Below are 20,120 nucleotides of genomic sequence, written 5' to 3' on the forward strand. Positions count from 1 at the left end.
ATACCTAAAAGTCGTCGTAAGGCATTGAATCCTCTCACGGCTTGACGTTGAATCTTCTCACGGCAGATGTTGATGACAGAGCCAAGAGCTTAATAGTGGTCATGTGGCCAACGACGAGTCTTTGACGAACCCCTCTTCCCTGGCGCTCGTCGCTGGCCGTGCCACACCGCTCGAGGACACCGACCTTTTTTTTTTTTAGCTAAAAACAAACTTTACAAAATTATCAATGTTTGCTGTTTTCGATTTAAACAAGGAAAAAAAAAAAACCTAAAAACATTGTTTTGCACATTTTCATTCGAGCGTGAACAAGCGCGTTGCGACAGCCTGCGAGTGCTTACGACGTGAAAACAGACTGGTGCCATTGATTGGATAGCCCTAGAACACCAATTCTGATCTGTCCATGTTTCCCAATTTTTTTACTCATAATTTTTTCACCATGGTCTCGTAACATATCATACAGTAATGTATTAGAAACCGTTTCTCGCAGATGGTGCATAGGTTTAATCTCTCATATGCCGCAAAATCTTTACTCTAGCTATGTGCAGATTGGAAGCGTTCCATGCCCGATAGATCGTGCCAGCGGGTTCTCTCGTCTTGAGCAGTCGCAGGTGGCGGTGACGCAGTCTAGCACACTCGGACACAGACGTCCGAACTAGCCTTTATCGGTTTATTTGTGGGGTTCAAACTGAAAACACCGGGCCCAATGATAGTGGCAAACACGCCGAAGTGGGCCACCCCAAGGAGGAGAGTACGTCAAGTTCCTCTCGACCGACAGGTGACAGACGAGCTCCTGGCGGACACGGACGCGGCCTATGCCAAGGCCAAGGAGGCCGTCCAGAGCGGGGAGAAGATTCTGGAAGAAGCCCAGAACACACTCAAGACACTCAAAGGTGAGATTCCGCTTTCGCCCTCGACGTGACACCCGCCCTGGCGGTAAAATTATGCCCGAGAGCTCATGGTCCCTCGGGTTTGTGAGGTCCACCGGCTGCCCTTTTGCGCCGTTTTCGGGCCCCCAACCGTACGGAGCCTCGTGGCATGGCTTTTACCGACACCTCAACGAGGCCACGGTCTGTCGTCTGCCGGAGGCCTGCACGGGGCGGAAATCAGTCACGAGTCCTACAATAGCTTTTTGCTAGGACTGTGATGCAGCAATGGTGTCCAGTCTGTTTTGGTCATTTGTTGAATACTTCAGACCAGGAGATAATTTAAGCTGGAAGGGCTCAAAAAAACAAAAAACACTGAAGCTTGTTTGAGACCGCGTAGCTAGTCCACCGAAATTGGAAGAAATATGAACAGTCAAAAGTTTCAAGAGCATGTGCAACTGTGCGCCGTCATTGCGTGAGTGTACGGGCAGAAACAAAAAAGGAAACGGGCGCCGTCGCTAGACAAACGTTGACACTAGGCAAACTAAGGAGCAAAAATAAACGAGCAAAGGCGCATCGTCACGGGGCTAAATATAGCTACCGAGCAAAAAAACATTAAAGGTGAAAACAATAAGTCAAAAAGAGAGTGCAGAAGATGTCCAGGTTACATAGAAAATCCGGTGCTATGATTCTGCCATCTAGGAGGCGTTGCTCTTACCGACTGGATGCTTCGGGTAAAGCAGTACGCTGCGTTCGACTAGGTGTTTGCTGCGACTGTGATTGCTTAGCTTTGTAAGGAGGAGGAGGAGGATTTGAGCACGGACTGAAAGGAGCCAATTGCTCCTTGCAGAGTTCGACGAGAACGTCAAGAACAGCAAGGAGAAAGCCAGGGCTGCCCTGGAGAGAGTGCCGGAGATCCGGGCTCTCATCGAAGAGGCCGAGAACAAGACGGCGGATGCGCGTGACGCGCTGAAGGACGCGGAAGAAGACGCCAATGCCGCCAGCGACATTGCCACCCAGGCGGAACGCATCGCCGAGCAGGCCTCCAAGGTACGTCTAGAAACCGCGTGCCTTTGCTCTGAGCAATTCTGCTGCCTGACGAGCGTTTTTGGGGACTAATAAGGTCATTCCGAAGTTGTCGATTCATTCTACCATAATGTGCCAACTCAGTGCCCACCTATGAGTGGCAGAAGCGATCTGTGAAAGAAGGTGAAGTGTGCAATGTCTTGGTGAAATCGAAGAATGCTGAGGAAAAAAGTAGGCCTTAGAAATAGATATATAAAGCGTTTGTTTACTTTTGTGAGAGGGTAGATTGCTGCATAGTTGTCTCTTCACTTACAGCTTCTTGTCCTTCTAGGAGATGCAATAAAAGAAGCCACCTTATAGGACAGTTTTGAATAGGAATTTGTATTAGATAAGCAATGTTTCTGGTGTCTTCCTTTTTTAGTTTATATTTTGCTTAAAAGAGGGAGTGGTCGATGTTTTAAAGGATGGTATTGAATTGGAATAAAATCCATATCTACTCGAATCAGAACCAAGCATACTTCTTTGTCATGAAGTAGTGTCTCGCTTTGCTGGATTCTAGTTATTATCGAGACGTTGTGTTCACTGGTGTGAGATGCAATGGAATACAGGTGCCACCAACATCATATATTTTAATTAACTTTTTTTTTTTTAAAGAGGGGGGTTACACGGGTCTTGTCTTCACCTTGTATGTTTATCAGGCTCAGTAGACAATAGATGAGGGGATTACCATCAATACACTGATATTTGTTCCTTAACTTTTTAATTATTGATTTTATGGGCCATGTTGCAATGGCAGATTAAGGGGGGACTCTACCTTGAATTGCACCTTTTTTTCCAAAAAATTCATATTCAGGACTGCAGAGTTTTGGCATATATGGATAACAAGGAACACTCACAAAGTCTTGTCAATGTGCACTGACAAACAATGTGAAAAATGATTATTCTTTATACGTTGTGAAGGTATGCTGCACTGCGTAGCGCTCATCATCCACAAGTGAACATAGCTGAAAGCAATGTCAGTATATCAGAAGAAGTTTGAGGAAGACATCATCTACAAAAAAGAATTTCTGACATTTAAGATGCAAAAATAATTTTTAAAACGTCATCTTGAAACTTCAAGTGCATTTATCTCAGCTTCACTTTTGGCAGCAAATCCCACCTTAATAAAACTATCGTCTCAGTATGAAACTACCGAGAGACTTAATATTTGTTGATTATATGCCGAAATTTTATCGAGCCGGTTACTATGAACTTAGATTTTTCATTTTCATGTTCCTTTATTATGAAAAATTGTAATTTGCAAAACTTGGCAAATGTAAAAAAAAAAAAAAAAAAAAACTTTTCATAATTTTTTTTTTTTAATTGAAAACTGCATATTTTCTGAGGTTTCTTTTCATATAGTAACCGGCAATAGTAAGTATTCCAGTATGCATTCCACCAGAAGAATATGTGGTGATCAACACCATTTCTCAATGATAGATTCATTGAGCAGATTCCATACAAAGCTACGTTCTGGGGCTATAGCACCTCATAAAATTGGTTCACAGAGATGAAACTTTGCATGCTCTCCTTTTATATGGCTAGAAACACCACCTGTAAATTTCACGCCAATTGAGTGAGCACTTCAAAAATGGACATGCCCAGGTAGTGTCCCCTCTTAAACATTATGCAAGGCTAAGCAAGTTTAACGGAATGCTGACGGGTTTTAAGATGTTCATGAAACAGCTTTGGTGTTTTTGTCCCGATTCTAAAGTTGGATGCAGAATGCCGGAACTCCTGTTTGCAATGATGCATAAAAGTCTGACGTAGTCATTTCGCACACTCATCATTGTATTTCGGCAGCATGTCCTTGGCGGATGCACCAATGTTGTGCCACCGAGATAATGACAAAACAATACAAACGAGCATGTCAGTCTTCCATTCATCATTACGAACTGGAGTTCCACTGTTCATTTTTTCACGTCCAACTTCAAAATTGTTTGGCAGGAATGCAATACTCATCATTGAGTGCATGAAATTCAGTTGTATTTGTGCATTGGTTTTTACCTCTCGTAATTATTGATTTGACCTCTCGTGATGAATGACTGTACCTTTCAAATTGGTTCATTTTTTAAGTTGTATAAAATGCGACATAAAATTGTTGGGTACTGGGCACCGAATAATTAAAATTGGTCACAGGAGAAACTTGGTAGGTGTCTTTCATGCTCAGGCCACTTGTGCCCCATTTTTTCGCAGGACGCCATTCACGTCCGGAACGATGCGGACCTCGCCAGGAGCACCGCCGACAAGCTGCGCAACGAGGCGGACGCGCTGGCGGACAGTGTGCAGGCCACCGACGAGAGGATGCGGGGATACCAGGGACAGGCAAAGGAGGACGAAGCGTTGGCCAAGGAGGTGGGGTTCTCTCTTCTATTATTCACTGTGGACAGAGCTGTTCCTTGCGTTTCGAAACTAGGGGTGTGAAGGTAGGAGAATGTTCCAATCAAAATGGAACAGCATAAAGTGCCAGCTACGAAGGCTGCATAGAGGTTCTTCAACTTTCCTATCTCGAGGATCGACCACCTTTCCTGAGCCAACAAAATTCTGGTCTTTGCACTGATCCAGTAAAGCAGTGCAGAAACTAACAGACATTGTAAACAGTAATGTACACACTAAAGAGTTCTTGGTTTATAGTTATGCATCAATGGGTAGCTCAGATCTTAAACTGGGAGAACACTTTACCTGGGAATCAGGTGAACCCCAGGGTTCCTGGAAACCAGCTTGAAAACCCATGCTGTATAGAATACTCTCAAAGATACACACGATAGAAGAACTGGTTTAAGTGGCTACTTGACGAAGTCATAAGGGTTTCCCTATCAAAGTAAATTTAGCTACAGTTACAGGTATGCTTGAGGTGAAATGTAATTTCCAAAGATGGTAACCCATTTTGAGATTTGTAGTGAATCTTGGCTCGAGCAAACTTCGAGCGACCTCAGGGAGATGTTTTCTTAAAGGGAAACTGAAGCGGTTCTGTATTTGAGGAAAAACACCTATATCATCTTCATTTGGCCTCCAGGATCACTAATATCGAGATTATTTTCCAATTTAGTGCACGGAGGCTGAAGAAATTAATTTTCAAAGTACCGCTGAAGCCCCTCCTTCCTGGGGCGTGACACACCATTAGAAGTTTTCGTAATCTTCACTCTCGCGCATCTTCAGTGCCTATCAAAGCTATGCATGCGCACTCTTGCTATTTTCAAAAAGGTCAGAAAGAGACGTCACGACTGCCGTCAGTGCGGGAGAATACACCTGGCAAGCTTGCAATTTCACACGCTGCCCACACAAGCGACACGCGTTTGGCGGCCCAAATATCCTAGTATGACGTCACGCCTGGTCGGAGGTTTTTCGCGTTTAATTACTTCTTCAGGGAAAACAAACGTGATATTGAAATTCACGGCATAAACATGTGCCAAAATTCACATTTAACTTGTTTTTTTTTCAAGAAGTGTTTCAGCTTCCTTTTAAGGGGAGGTGCTTGTTTTTAATGCTGTCACTTTGTATCTGATTTAAATGAAATTCCCACACCTACTTTAACTTCTAGACAGTTTGAAAAGTGGATGCCAATCAATGTCTTTCCTGGAACCTTTCAGGGTCTCGTTCATTGTGGCCACATTAAGTCATATCGTGCATCACTGAGATGTCAAGTTAGTTCAGGTGTGGGTTAATTCTGTCTACCTTGTGCACCTGGCCCCTCTTTCATGTCCACATCCTGCAACCAATCGCAGCACATACTGCATTTTCTTGCATATAACCCGCATCAAAATTTATATAAAATCAAAGGCAAAATATGAGTGTGGGTCACAAGCAAATTTCCACAGGCAGTGCAGCTTCATGGCAATGCATGTGAAGTTGTAGGGATGGGTGTAGGACAGAATTGTTCCAGACAAAATGGTCTCAGACAAAATGGTCCCGGACAAAATGTCCCAGACAAAATGGTCCTAGACAAAATGATCCTGGACAGAATGGTCACAAGCACAAACCTAGGCAAGATGGTCCCAAGTGTTTTGTTGATGCTCCAGGTGCTCTTTAAAGTTTAGTGAACTGCTGCTCCGAAGCTTTATTGAAAACACGTGTAATGTATATTTAAATGTATTTAAGGTTTTTGTGAAACAACTAAAGAAGCCCAAAATTTAATTTATGTTCTATTACAGTCAAACCTCGATGTAACGAAGTCAGTAAAATTCGGAATTTACTTCGTTGCATTGAAATTTCGCTACATGGAAATTTGGGGCTAACGTTAAAAGAGTTTCCACAAATATTTCCCGGGTGCACAAAACTCACCGAGGACGCCTTTATTTCGGTTAAAAGTAGTCCGTCACCTTTTTCTGGACCACTCTTGACATTGTTATTGGCATCACTCAATGTTTGCATAGCCAGACGGCCTGCATTGCGTCTTCGTCTTGCTGTGTGCTCGTGAACCATTTCAAAACATCAATCGCGTCCACCACTTCACGGTTACTGGGCACATTTGAAGTGTCTTGCTCATCAGGCTCGATGTCGTCCTCGTCTTGCGATTTCCCATGAACATCGCTAGCTATCGCCTCGTCGGTCACGTCCTCCCTTGCAATGACAGCAGAATCGACGTATAAAAAGTCGTTGAGGTCGATGTTGTCAGGGACGGCTCCATCACCTTCAAGGCTTTGTGGCCCAGGACAATGAGAAACGCACGTTTTTAGTCAGTCCTCGAAGCAAACTAACTACGCTGTGCGAACGAAGCCGATGATTTAGTGTCCTCTAGTGGCCGTTCTGTACACCACACTGGCCAGATTGGACACCCTTTCCCCAGAGCATTAGGTGCACTGCGCCAGATGGGCCAGTTGGGCGGCCCGCTTCACCCTTTGCACTTTATCGGGGGCCCGTTTCAGCGCATGTGCTTCCGAAAATCTCCTTTGGGAGCCAAAAGTTTGTGCCAAATTGTCAATGAAATTTTGTTAAACAGGACTTCGTTACATAGAGGTAAAAAATACATGGCGTGTATACACTTGCGGTTAGAAAAAGTTATGTACTTCGTTACACATCGGGGTTTCGTTACATAGAAGTTTGTTACATCGAGGTTTGACTGTATTACTCATTCGGCTCTATGGCTCCTATTTGCACAAGTCAGAGCATTGTACAAAGCTGGAGCATGGAAGTCAGTAGACAAATATACAGCCGTGCGCATTAAAAGTGCAAGGATGCAATGTACTCTGCAATTGATTAGACTAGCCAGTGGTAACATGAACAGGAAAATTAACAAATGCCATTAATATATTTTGTTCTTTCAGCACTGCTTCATTGGTCCTATCAGCTTGTAGCCTCAGCTGCACTATGACCTTAGTAAAGCATAGCATAGGTGCGGGAAGAAAATTTTAAAAAATCCGACAGCATATTTTATAATCTTGAATTAGCGCAATGGCGCTGCAAGAAAAGGCATGCACATGATGATACAGACATAATCATGCGCATACTACGTATTCGTGATGGCGTGCGTGCAGTTGTATATCGCTGCTATGTGATGCACATTCAAGACCTCAGGCCAGCAGTGGTACTGCACTGGCAAAATTTCTTGTCTGCAGCGTAAGCCAGTGTCGCCACTCCTCAAATTCAGACCGACCTTACATTGTATGAACACAAACATCAATATTTTATTTCTTATGGCGTGTTATGGAACATTTTTCTTCTCGTCCATATTATGTCAAGGAAATTTTAGACACATTATTTGATTATATTCTTGCATATTGTTTTTATGGTATACTTCTCCCCTCTTGGCTCAGCTACTGGCATGCAATATGTTTTAAATTAAACATGTAAACTTTAAAATGGTTAACAGTTTATTATTAGCATTTATTTTTGCTGTGTCCAATTTGCAGCAAGATTAAGCATTTGATTGACCCCCCCCAGAACAAGCAAACTACGGTATGCCTCAAACCTTGCCTTTGGCAATCTTGTCCGGGTTTACGCTATGAATCAATTTTTCCAGGGCCATTTTGACCAGAACAGTTTTGTCCAAATCCCATAGGGATAGATTTCCCAGAGTCCCCCTTCTCCGGCCTCTCCTAGGGACTTCTCCCCACCCCCTTCTTTTTTTTCGAGTAGCCATCTTTGCATTGTTTTTGCAAACTGAGCAGCTAAGGCGAGCGGTCGATTTGACAGCAATGCGCAAAGCATCGCTGCCATCGACGGCAGCAATCTTCGCAGTTTTCAATCTCTTCAGCAAAGGTCATGATTGTTGTCAGCGAATAAATCGGAAACAGAGCGGTTGGCCAAAACCATGGCCGCTACAACGTTGGCGAGTTGTGCATGCAGGAATGGAGGAAGGAGGAGAGCCTACAAACTGCAGGCTGCGACCGAAGATCATTTGGCCGTCCAAAGACTGATGCATACCCCGAGCTTTAAGAAGCACTCGCAATGTTTATCGAGGTTAGAAGAGGTGGCAGTCATGCCTTACCGACAGAGATCTGGCGTGACCGCGACCTTTCCAGACAAGATGGTGCGGAACAGTTTCAAAAAGTGCTGCATTAGCAATGGCCTCGACGTCATGGATTGCGACACTACCTGCAACAATGAAGGCACCTTAGATAGCTGCAGTGACTGCAGCAATGAGTGTATTTAAGGTCAAGGTGGGGTTTCTAGCAAGATCTGGACACTGCTTTATGTGGTGCGACAATATGCGAGGTTTTTTTCGTTTTTTTTCGGAGAATAGTAAGTTGGGTGTGTGGGTTATATGCAGGGGTGTGTAATGCTTGCAAAAATACCTTATGTCCTCTGAATATCCTTAGGATGTTTATGGAATGTTAGGACACTCTGGGGATGTGTGTGGAACCACCGTATTTACTCGAGTTATAGCCGCACTGTTTATGAAGAAAACCTGAGGGTTTGCATTTTACGTATAGCACGTAGATGGCCGATCACCGCGAGTGATAGCATGATTCCAGCTGCTTACAGGACAGAGATAACGTCTTTGTGCGAACATACCATCTGTGAAGATTGCATTTGTATGGAGAATCGTGTTCTCGATCTGGGTATTCGCTATGTTATTTATGCCCAATGCAATGATTGGCTGTATATGTGTTCAGTGGGAAAGTAGACGCAAGGGCCTTGTTCATAAAAAGTGCAGCTATTAGGTACTCGAGTAAATATGGTATCTGTACTGCCAGGAAGGACGGCGGGTGCCGTGAAGGAGCAGCACTTTCTTGGCGAAGTATGGGCTGCTGTTCCGAGGCTTACCAGAAGACTTTGCCACATACAACACAGCCGACTGTCTGTAATGTTACGCTCAAATATTTACAGCAGTTATCTTTCCTTTTTTTTTTTTTTAAAGGCATTGGAGAAAGCCAATGAAGCGAGAACTGGAGCAAAGCAAGCCTCGGATAAAGTCAGGGATGCCTTGGCCACCGTGAATGACATACTGCGAGCTTTGGGTGAGTTTTTACTTGGCTCTCCTCACAAAGAAGGTTCTTTTACACCCCGTGGACACCCTTAGGTGCGAGCTCTATGTTTAAGAAAGTACCTCCAATAGCACAAACACATGTGCAGCAAGAGAACTCAATGAAGCTACATGGCAAGCAAGTTTGTCCGCTCTTTGCGCAGAGGTACAGTTACATCACACTGCCAACCTGCGATTGGAGAGCACAGTGGGTAGACGCAAATGCTTTTGTGTGTACCCGCCGTATTCGTCAATCTGAGCAAGGAAATTCGTCTGCTCTTTATGCAGACGGTGGAGATGCAAGTTGTTAAGCTCCTGTGTTGCCTGCTAATCATAACATTGGCTACTTTTGCCTTTTTATGAGTTTCGGAAATTCACCGGTTCTTTCTAACGGGGACTTAACCTCCAAGAAGGGGCAGTTGAGACACTTGGGATATGTTATTTATGTTGACTAATAATTATTAGAGACACTACAACAAACATGTTTCACAACAAAGATGTCGCTTGCTACCGACCGAAGACAATAGTGTTTTCCGGGGTGGAGCTTTGTCGCACCCAAGACTGCTGCCTCTCACCCGCCCTCTTGAACGAATGGTCTCGTTTTGGTCAACTCGCTCACCCTCTTGTGTTCACACTTGTGCCCTTTGCCTTGGCTCATGTCAGGGGTTCTCAAATATTTTGATCTCGTGCAATCGCCATATGCCTTCGGTGGCAGCAGAGGAACCGCTCCAGGTTTCGGCATTGCGGCAATGAAGCATTGTTACGAGGCCTATAGACCTTGTAAAAATATTGTGCTTGCATTATTTTTACAAGGTCTATAGGCCTTGTAAAAGGCATAACAAAATTAGCTGCAATCTTCGATTTAAATTCTCAAAAGACGCAACTTCTTTAAAGCTCCGGGGAAATATGAAAAGCGCCGATCTGCGTCGATGGAGTGAGAGGTTGAGCCCCGTTCCCGTCGCAGCCAATGTGGACGAGGTCGATCCCGGTCGTCTGGACGAGCTGGAGCGAAGGCTTGCAGAGGCGGAGCGGGAGCTGGAGCGGGCGCGTCTGGCGGAGCGGCTGGCGGAGTTGCAGAAAGCCCGCGAGCAGCAGGTGCTCTGGATGCGCGACTACGAGGACGAGATCAACCAGCTGAAGAAGGATGTGGCCAACGTGCGGCTCATCAGCGAGGCCCTGCCGGACAAGTGCTACCGCCGCATACGGCTGGAGCCCTGAGTCCAGCCCCTCCCCTTGTGCCTCGACGGACGACTTCATCTGCTTTAGCGGCACCTTTGAGTTAACCGTTTTCTCCGAGCCACAACGCGCGACGTTAAGACTCGGCAGAACACGATGTGTACTGGAGACGGGTGTTGTGCATCGAGCAATGTGTAAAAAAGAAAGAAAAAAAGCTATTTTAGATTTATGTTTTCATTTTTCGCACAAATCGCAAGCCCGCCCCCCCTCTTTTTTTTTTTTTTGCATTTATTGTAATTGTTTGAGCAAGCGCTCGCTCAATATGTGAAAATAGTCTCGAAAAATCGGGGTTAGGCGCTCGTCAGGACGGAGTGCAAACATGTGAGACGGGGCGCACATAGGGATGGGCTTCGCCGCTTTGCACCTGCGTATTGGGAGAAGCGGCTAGTTGGGCTCGGAAGCCTGGGGTGGGTGCTTGATATGTCCTTTGCTTACTTTTTCGCTTTCCGTAAGTAGCCGCCGGGCGCATACTCGGTATTTTACAGTCCGTGTATTTAGCGCATTTATCAGTGTTCTCAGTCATTGCTGAGGTCGCGGAATCTGAGAAAGCAACTCCGGACGGGGAACCTTTTGAGTCGCCTGTCAAGGGCTGTCCAGTGGCACGGGACTGTGGTCCCCTTGCGTGGCCACAGTCTCGTGTCGTGTGGCCCGTGTTTTTGGCGACGTGCAGCTGTATAAATAGCAAAAGGAGCCAGAAGCTTTGGTGCCATCGTCCCGGATACGAAAACTTGTCCCAAGGCTCGTTATTTATGGTAGATTAGAGTGCATCGTGCAGCGTTTCTGTTTTAGGCTGTCTGGCCTGAAACAGGAAAAGCTCACTACAAAATTAGTCTTGTACTTTTCTATTTATTCAACCCTAAACTGGCTTACTCGAGGGGAGCATTGTCGATCGTAACGGCAAAATCTGGCAGCACTTTTGAGTCATTTCGGCAGAAGCGTGTTGCGAACAATATTTTGAGCGTCCCGTGCCCGAGCTCTGACATAGACGCTGCGACCAATCCATCTAAAATTGTCTACTCATTTTCTTTCGTGTGCCGTTTCATTTATGTGACTTTTGTTCCATGATGCGCTTTATGTGTACAGCGACAAATTAGCCCGCTTACACCGAGCTTTGCTTCGGGGACGTGCAATGTAAGGGACACAAGCGTGCAGGACTGCTGTTCACTGCCAAACTACACAACGTCTCCGACACAGTAATCCGACACGGTACAGCCTCGTCATGTGCTGAGACCCGCCGAGATAGGCTTACGTTTTTACGTCTGTTGCGCCAAGACGAATGGCAGGGAGGAGCTTCGGTTGCCCCGCTTCCAGAGCGTGCTCTCTACCTTTGACAAGGCTTCGAGCGTGCACGCACATCCAAAGCGAAGGCGTAAGGCGTGGAGCACGTGCTGGAGGACGGGTGTTCAAAAGACGCGCCCTGCAGTTCCAATTCTCCTGGCGACGATAGTACCAACGCTATGAATCACGCGTCTTCGAATTGGGACCCTTTTTATTAAGGGGCAGCGGATCTGTCGCAGGCTGTTCAAAAGCACCGAAGAGCACTCGTAATTGGGTAGGGACCAACGCACAAGGGTGTCTACGCCTTTTGCTGCATCTTTTCCGGCTCACATTCACTTCATCATTCTTCAAATCTTGTAACGCACCGTGTGCAAGAAGCTGCAGAAGAAACCCTGGCTCGGCAGATATGCGCTTGGTTGGGCAAGGCCTCCTGGTTGTAGTGAAAGCTAGGATTACTGACAATGTGGCATTTACTGAACGGTCTTCTTATTTCTTGGTTGCCAAACCCTGTTCGATGTAATACTACGTTTTGAGAGTTTACGAGAGTTTCTTTCGAACGACAAAATCGGGGAGGAAGTGTTTTTGATGCAATTAGTCGGTGTCACTATGGCCTTAAGATACGATCAATTGGTGCCTTCCATGATGTTGCTACATTGTTGAGTGGGTTGTGCCTAAAAAGAGTGTACCAGTCTCGTGAACCTAACAAGGAAATAACTGTGTTACACGGTTTTTTGCAGCTAGTCTGCCCAATAAAACTGAATTTTTAAGAGCAGATCTCAGAATTTTCATTGCTGAGTTGCTTCAAAAAGCTGGTATTAGTCTTGAGAGGGAATGGAATGCACTCCCTTCAGCCAGACCAGCTGGGAGTATTTAATGGTGTGTATTCGTGACCCCTCGTTTTCCCGCTTTCCCAAATCGCGCGAATGGTCAGTGGGCAAAGCATACCTCCAGACGCATCAGCACGCACGCACGTGTACATGCGCTGTTATGAACAGAAAGGCAGCATTATTTGTGCTCCTTTAGAGTGAAAATTTACAAGCTAAGACAGAAACTACTACAAAAGCCTTCGTTATATGCTGCAAGCCCATTACATGCTAGTATAAACATACAAAATTATGGGGGTTTTTTTTTCGAGAATTTTAGATATAACAACGATTGGATACATCGTGAACATATCTCCGATTCCCATTGACTTCGTTATAACCGGGCTGGACCATTGGCTAGCCACCATTAGAGAGAATGAAAAAACGGACAGCACACAAGAATTCTCCAACAAAAATTTTGGTGTCTATATTACCATGCCGCAGAACGGCCATTTAACCGAAATTAGGTCTGGTGTGTGGCCACTAGTTGGCATGGCATAAGATTCCCCTAAAGCCCTATGGGGGCTATTTACTAACGTCATATTTGAGTGTTCTTTTGACAGAGCATGTTCAGAACAGATTCATACTTTAACCGAAATTGGGTCTGGTGAGTGGCCACTAGTTGGCATGGCATAAGATTCCCCTAAAGCCCCTATGGGGGCTATTTACTAACGTCATATTTGAGTCTTTTGACAGAGCATGTTCAGAACAGATTCATACTTATTGGCTGCCAAGTCGGCTATCTTAATGATGTGAAACACGCGTTGCGAAAAAGCGCTCTGGAAGCTCGCCATCAGCACTCCCTCAGCAGCCATGGACACCGGTGAATGCTATATTGCTGGAGAGGCCTGGAAAATCCCAGCTCTTAAACATTTACACCCTACAAGACACTTCTGACCTTAAAAATTCTCTTCTATAGTTCTGATTGGCTTACAATCTGTTGAATTTCAGTTTTTTACTGCTGTCCCCCTCTAAATCCTTATCGCCCTATGGTCTCGCTTGTACCCTGGCACCCATGAGTGCTAGCTGTGAATCTCTGCATAGTATATTTATCTTGCTTCTTGGCACATGTTCAGTTGTGTGGTTTTGTGAGAACCTGTACATTAAGCTAAAAAAATTAATTTCTAAGTAGCAGCATGGTTTTCAAGAAGTCAAATATAGTAATGTTCAGAATATTTGTGTGCCCTTTAATTTTGCATATATTTCAATTCATGAAAATTAAGAGTTCATAAGCATTAATGCAAGTTAGGGTTTCATAGTACCTCTTTCTTCAATTTTATTGAACGGCAATGTCAACCAAATGAAGAGCGAAATTTGCAGCCTTGGCGACTGTTGAAAGTGGGTGTGAAATTCCCTTGTCACCACTTGGTAACTTGATTAATTATTGTATTGTTTCTTGGACAGGTTTTCTTCAACACACGGATATATGTTCATGAAATGTCAATGCCCACATGTTATGAACATGCATCCCTGCCAATTTCGTGAAGATTTTTTTTATTGAATAAGTTGGATTGAATTACTGGCTTCATTTCATTCATTGGGAGTATACAGGACCAGAGGTGACTTCAATAAAGCAAAAACAAATTCACGAGCCCTAATCCTAAGCTTCCAAACTAACCATGTGTTGTTTTGCTGCACTCCATCGTGTGGAAAACAGATATCGGGCACAAGCTTGCACCAAGCCTTATCGGGACCGCCAAGGTTTCAGTAAGCTGGGCCATCATCTGGAGGCAAGCGACCGAGGCGATGTACGCGAAAAGATGCTTTTAACGAAACATTGTGAGACGTCCCAATGAAATTATTAATGCAAAAGCATTAACTGTCCCGTGAAGTGAGCTGACGTCATCAACTTTGAAGCCGCGCAAAACGGCACCTTAAATCCTTTCTCCAAGTGAAGCCAGCTCCCAGCTATGAAACCACACGAAAAGCCTTGACACGGCACCTAGTTTCCCTGATCCCAAAGGAGCAGAGTAAAGCTGATGAATCTTGGCTTCGGTCCCATTGGCTGGCGCGCGTCGACGAGACACCCATTGGCCGCTGCGCGTCAGTTTCAACGACCGCCACCCCATGGCGCTGCGTGTCCACCAGCACGCCGGTAACACGAAATGTCCAAGGTTGAAGCGGCGAGGAGAGGGCACGCTTTGCCATCGACGTAAATATGCTGCAGACGAAATAAGGGAGTGGAAGAATGACATGCATGCTTTCACATTTGCAACTCATAAGAAGTGCTTAGATGTCCCTCGACCCTTTTGCAGGGACCTTTCGGTAAAACAAACCGTGGACAAAATGTTGCAGCTTTGATGAAACATTATTCAACAAACTGATTGCCATTGTCTAAATGTATATGTGCAGTGAAAAAGAAACTTTGGGTAAAAGATCGCCCTGAAAAGCCTGCATAAGTGTGAGAGTCGTTAAAATAAAAATATGGTGTGCTCTGCAAGGAGTAAATCAGGATCTTGAAAAAATGGTCTGAGACGTTATGGTCACGACTGGCTTTTACGGCACAATTTTCTTGCTCTTCTCAGGTTCGTTGATTGCTTGTACAGTCTTCACCATTGTAAAAGATCACTTTGATCATGTGGCCGAGAGAGTGGCTAGTGGAGCTTGGTGAGCATTGTGGATGGTGGCGATCAGTTCATCAAATGACTTCTCATCGACACTGCTACATTTCATTGACAGGTCACTTTGTCGACACTGCGACATTTCATTGACAGGTGATTTTGTCACCACTGCGACATTTCATCGACAGTTCCTTTCATCGAAATCCTCTCATTTTCGTTTCATTGAACATCCTGCAATGTCGTAGAAAGAGTGTATTTATGTGCATATAGGGTGACCACCTTCCTGCTAGCGAAACGTGGGTCAGGGGGGAAGGGGTAAAGGAAATTTATGAACACACACACCAGGAACCGAGGCTCTATTAACACATTTAATATTCTCTGCCGTTTATACACCTGCAAGTTATATTGCAACAATTAAGTTAAGATAATTTTCACTCCTAGTGATATATTTTTTTATGCCAAATATGTTATTAAATGTGTTGAAGTTGAAAATATAAAAATCAACTGCAGCAGGACTCAATGCTTCAAATGAAGTTAAGAAACAGTAAATCTTTTTCAGGTTATTGTTTCCTGTCAACGCTTTTATCAACGTGGTCCTACACAAAATTTTAACCTCATTCTTTTTCGACCGTTGTGAGTTGCAAGCTTTTTGCCTTCTGTGGCTGCCTTCACTAGAAAAATATTTCCACAGCTACCCTTTCGCACTGACACAGCAATATGAAAATAATTACAAACTTTATATTTAAACTTATTGCAAGCAATTTTATCTTACAATATTTTGCCAGGGCAGAGGCACAACAGCGCATGCGCACCGGTTCTCCTTCAAGAATGATGGTCGCTTCCCGCAATGCTTGGATAGAATATGGCGTACCATTGCAATTCACACGATTACCAGCAACCTCCGTGCTTCCCCGTACCCTGTTTGTCAGCACCACAAATTGCACAGTGAATTTTACGACAGTGCGAAATGTGGGGCATTTTAAAGATTTGGGAATTTCTTGCGGGACATGGGAAACGAGCCCTCAACGCAGGACAAGTGGTCACCCTATGTGCACATTCCCTTGACCATTGTGATTCAGATGGTAGCCAATGTTATACCATTATTAGATTAGCTCGGTTATGGAACTTCTCATAGACACTGCATGCACAAGCAGTACCCCCCTCCCCCTCTCCCGTCATTTGACGCGTTGGATGGCTGCTATGCTAACTGCAGCGTATTCTATAAAATATGTTGTTTCACCATACTCTATAATAGTGTAACTATATGTACCCCATGGCGCACAGCTTTGAAATGAAAACCTAGATGGCGCTTCAAATGACGGGAGGCAAATTGAATTGGGAGTGAGGGGGAGTGCCGCCCTCTGCGGGAGTTCCACAACTGAGGTAATCTAGTAACGTTGATGGTAGCCTAGCTTGCCGAACCCTTAGGGGGTTTTGACAAGGCTCGGCGTAAGCTCGAGCCTTGTCAAAATTTGTAGGGATACTATTCTCTCATTCTTTCTTGTGCACCGGCGGGTCCACCCATGTCAAATTGCCCTCCGAGAAAGGGGGAAGGGGGGGTGTCTTGATTTGGGGGGGACGGCCGCCCCCGTCGCCCCCCCTACCCCCCCCCCCCCTTGGATCTGCCCCTGGCTGTGAGTCGACAAAGCCGCGCTCGTCTCTTTATCTACTACACTTGGCATCTCAAGCATTCAACCTAGAATGTTTGTTAGTGAGCTAGGGCAAGATGGACTAGGCAAAGTCATTCTGGCCTCCTTATCTTTTACACTCGGGGTAAGAGTAAATTTGAATCTTCTAGAGCAGGGGAGTCCAAACTGTGGCTCGCGAGCCGCATGCGACTCTTTGCGGGTTCAAGTGCAGCTCGCGGCTTCCTGGTAAGCATCCTTCCCCTCCTGTGTCTCCAGGACAAAAAGAGTACTAGAATTTATAAAAAAGCTCGAAGTCTTGGCAGCCTTGTACTACACTATGTACGTACAGCTGGACTGCTTTTTGACAGATTGATGTGTCCATGTGACCCTGCTTTCTTTACTGCTTTAAATTTTGAACCGTATACACTTAACGGGTGTCAGGGGCATTGACTGACTAGCGGACCTTGTATTCATTTTTGCTTAGCAGTTAAAGAAACCTTCTGCTGCCGTGTGTTATTGTAGTCGACAATTATATGGGTGTCTGAAGTCACCAGGCTCGATCTAAAATGGACTGTAAAAATCGGTGCCTGCACGTAGCAATCTAAAGTTTTCATCAAAGGTGTTTTTCACTGGTCGTTTTCTTTTTATGTAAAATTACAAAACATAGTTCCCTTTCTTTAAAAAATAGGGCCCAAAAAAATTGTAGAGCCCTTCCACTTCACGTGAAGATGGAGGAACAGTGAAGCTGTTATTTTTACGACGTCTAGGACAATGCCTAGAGGATGACGTCTAGGACGACCTCAAGAACGACGCCTAGAGGGCGACCTCAAGGATGACTTCTAGGACGGCCTCAAGGACGATTTCAAGGACGACCTCTAGGGCGACCTCGAGGACGACTTCTAGGACAACTTTGAGGACAATGTCTAGGACGACCTCAAGGATGCTTCTAGGACACCCTCGAGGATGACGCCTAGAGGACGACCTATTGGACGACCTCAAGGACGACTTCATGGATGACCTCGAGAATGACGCCTAGGAGAACCTCAAGGACAACATCTAGGACGACCTTGAGGGCGATGTGTTGTGGTTTGGAACCAACAAAATAATAAGAAGAGAAGCAGGGTCCAGGCGGCCTGCTGAAAAGATGAGGTCTCGCATGCTGCGGTGGTGACACGAGGACCGGTGGAGCCTAGGGGCGGGAAAGCCCCGGAAGGGATGACACCAGACTTGTTGAACTTCCAAACACATACTGTTTATGTAATGGTAAACAACATGGAAGGTCAAGCGCCCTGGGGCGGCCGGCCGGCCTGAGGGCACAGGCCCGATGGTGGCTAGTGGTGCCACCTGGCTACAGTAGATCCCTTGTACTCATGGCAGTTGGTGGTGCCATCTATGTAGCGTGGAAACTTAAATGAAAAAATTTAAATACAACATGATGCCTATGAGATGATAACAAGAGATCAGAACCACTATCTAATAATGCCAAGGAAGGCTGACTTACGCTGGTTGCCCCCTCTTTATTTTTATTTATTCATACTTGCCATGACGAGTGGAAAATACGGTAGTTTTATCTGCGACTCTAACCCCATGTCACACCTATTCTAGAGGCATGAAGAAGAATCAGTGAGATTTTTTTTCTTAGTCTGATGATTACAAGGCAGGTACGAAACACATATTGCGAGCCTGAAAAACGAAGTTTGGGGTCTCGAACCAATCATGTTGGAGTCAAATAATTGCTCTTTTATTACAATGCACGTTAATTACTGCAAAATCAGAAAGAGGGCCCGTCGCTGCTTTGATGTCGTATTCTAAGAAGATCCTTTTCTCGCTGTATTTTTAGCAAATCTCCATATGTGTGAAAACTTCAACGTCAAATTGAACGCTTAGTGATTTATACAGTGTAAGGTCGGTCTGGCCAGCTAGGATGGGGCGACACTGGTTTGCACTGTAGATGAGCAATTTTGCCAGTGCAGTTTGACTGCTAAACTGCTCAGGCAAAAATCAGTCCACTTCCAGCTGGATTATGGAACTGGAAATGAGGCAGTCTAACTGGATTCCAGCTGGGTCCAGTTGGATTCCAGCTGGGTCCAGTTGGATTCCAGCTGGGTCCAGTTGGATTCCAGCTGGGTACAGTTGGATTCCAGCTGGGTACAGTTGGATTCCAGCTGGGTCCAGCCGGAATCCAGCTGGACTGCCTCATTTCCAATTCCATAATCCAGCTGGAAGTGGACTGATTTTCGCCTGGGTGGGGTCTTTAACCCCTTAAGTGCCTTGGACGAGCTGAGCTCGTCGGCCACTTTCTGGCTAAAAATGCTGTGGACGTGCTCAGCTCGTCCAGTGGTTTTTTCGGTGTCCCTCAATTCCACAAACGAGCTAGGCTCGTCCGAGTAGTTTTGCGACGCTGATCATGGCAGTTCTCGTATTAGCTGGCAAATATTTTTTTCGCCTGCGCTGATTTTTGCGTAATAAACTTTTCAAATTTTATGTGAAATACTAGAAAAGTAACAATGTAAAATAAAAAAAAAATCTGGCACTTTTGGGTTACTTTTGGAAAAAAAATTAGGCACTTAAGGGGTTAACGTGCTCACAAAAGTAGTGATACACGACCGCACGTCGGTACGATGCTCATCCAGATCGAAACGGGCAGGGGTGGGCTCGAACCCAGGATCTCTGGCTTCTGTAGCGTGAGCTTTCGCTCCACGCATGTTGAGCTGGGTGTGCGCTTTAGCCCACTCGGCCACCGATCCCCCGTGTGAAGACTTCCTTCAGACATTATCCCGTATAGCACTCAAATGCAATTTGTTTTTATAATCCTCATTAGTTTTGTTATACCCTGCCATGTTCCCAGATAAATACAAAACCAAAATCGTATCATTGAACGATTTAGACTGTTTGCGGATGGCATAATTCAGTCTTCAGTCATTCCGTGTGCATTCGTCATCCATTCGTCACCTGCAGCAGGAATCTCGAGACGTCATGAGGACAGGAAGTTGCCGTCGCAAATGTCAGAAACAGCCGATTCTCGGCAACTTCTGTCGTCGTAAGTGTGAAATCTAGGCTTCCTTTATCTATTCTTTTTAGACGTTTAAATTCCACGTCCGATTTTTGACCAATCATTCTTTTGGAGTGAAATCCAGTCTCATGTATTCGTCCATTACAATGCCCCTTGCAACAGTCTGTTTGGTGACATCACAGTTATGGGGCTTGCCTTTTCCTTTCCA

At 45.2% G+C, this 20,120-nt stretch overlaps 1 protein-coding gene across 2 annotated transcripts in view; it reads left to right on the forward strand.

Annotated features, from left to right (window-relative positions):
• Positions 1-12,619, forward strand: part of LOC8034493 (laminin subunit gamma-1) — a 159,803-nt gene extending 147,184 nt beyond the window's left edge. For both annotated transcript variants that reach the window (XM_040215046.3, XM_042292617.1), the window contains 5 exons: positions 776-890; positions 1,714-1,913; positions 4,125-4,283; positions 9,229-9,328; positions 10,298-12,619. In XM_040215046.3, coding sequence (XP_040070980.1) covers positions 776-890; positions 1,714-1,913; positions 4,125-4,283; positions 9,229-9,328; positions 10,298-10,551 — 828 coding nt within the window. In that variant the 3' untranslated portion in view covers positions 10,552-12,619. The remainder of the gene's footprint in view (positions 1-775; positions 891-1,713; positions 1,914-4,124; positions 4,284-9,228; positions 9,329-10,297) is intronic.
• Positions 12,620-20,120: the final 7,501 nt, after the last annotated feature.

This window comes from Ixodes scapularis, unplaced genomic scaffold (genome assembly GCF_016920785.2).
Source record: "Ixodes scapularis isolate PalLabHiFi unplaced genomic scaffold, ASM1692078v2 PGA_scaffold3__209_contigs__length_174095766, whole genome shotgun sequence".
Taxonomy (NCBI): Eukaryota; Metazoa; Arthropoda; class Arachnida; order Ixodida; family Ixodidae; genus Ixodes; species Ixodes scapularis.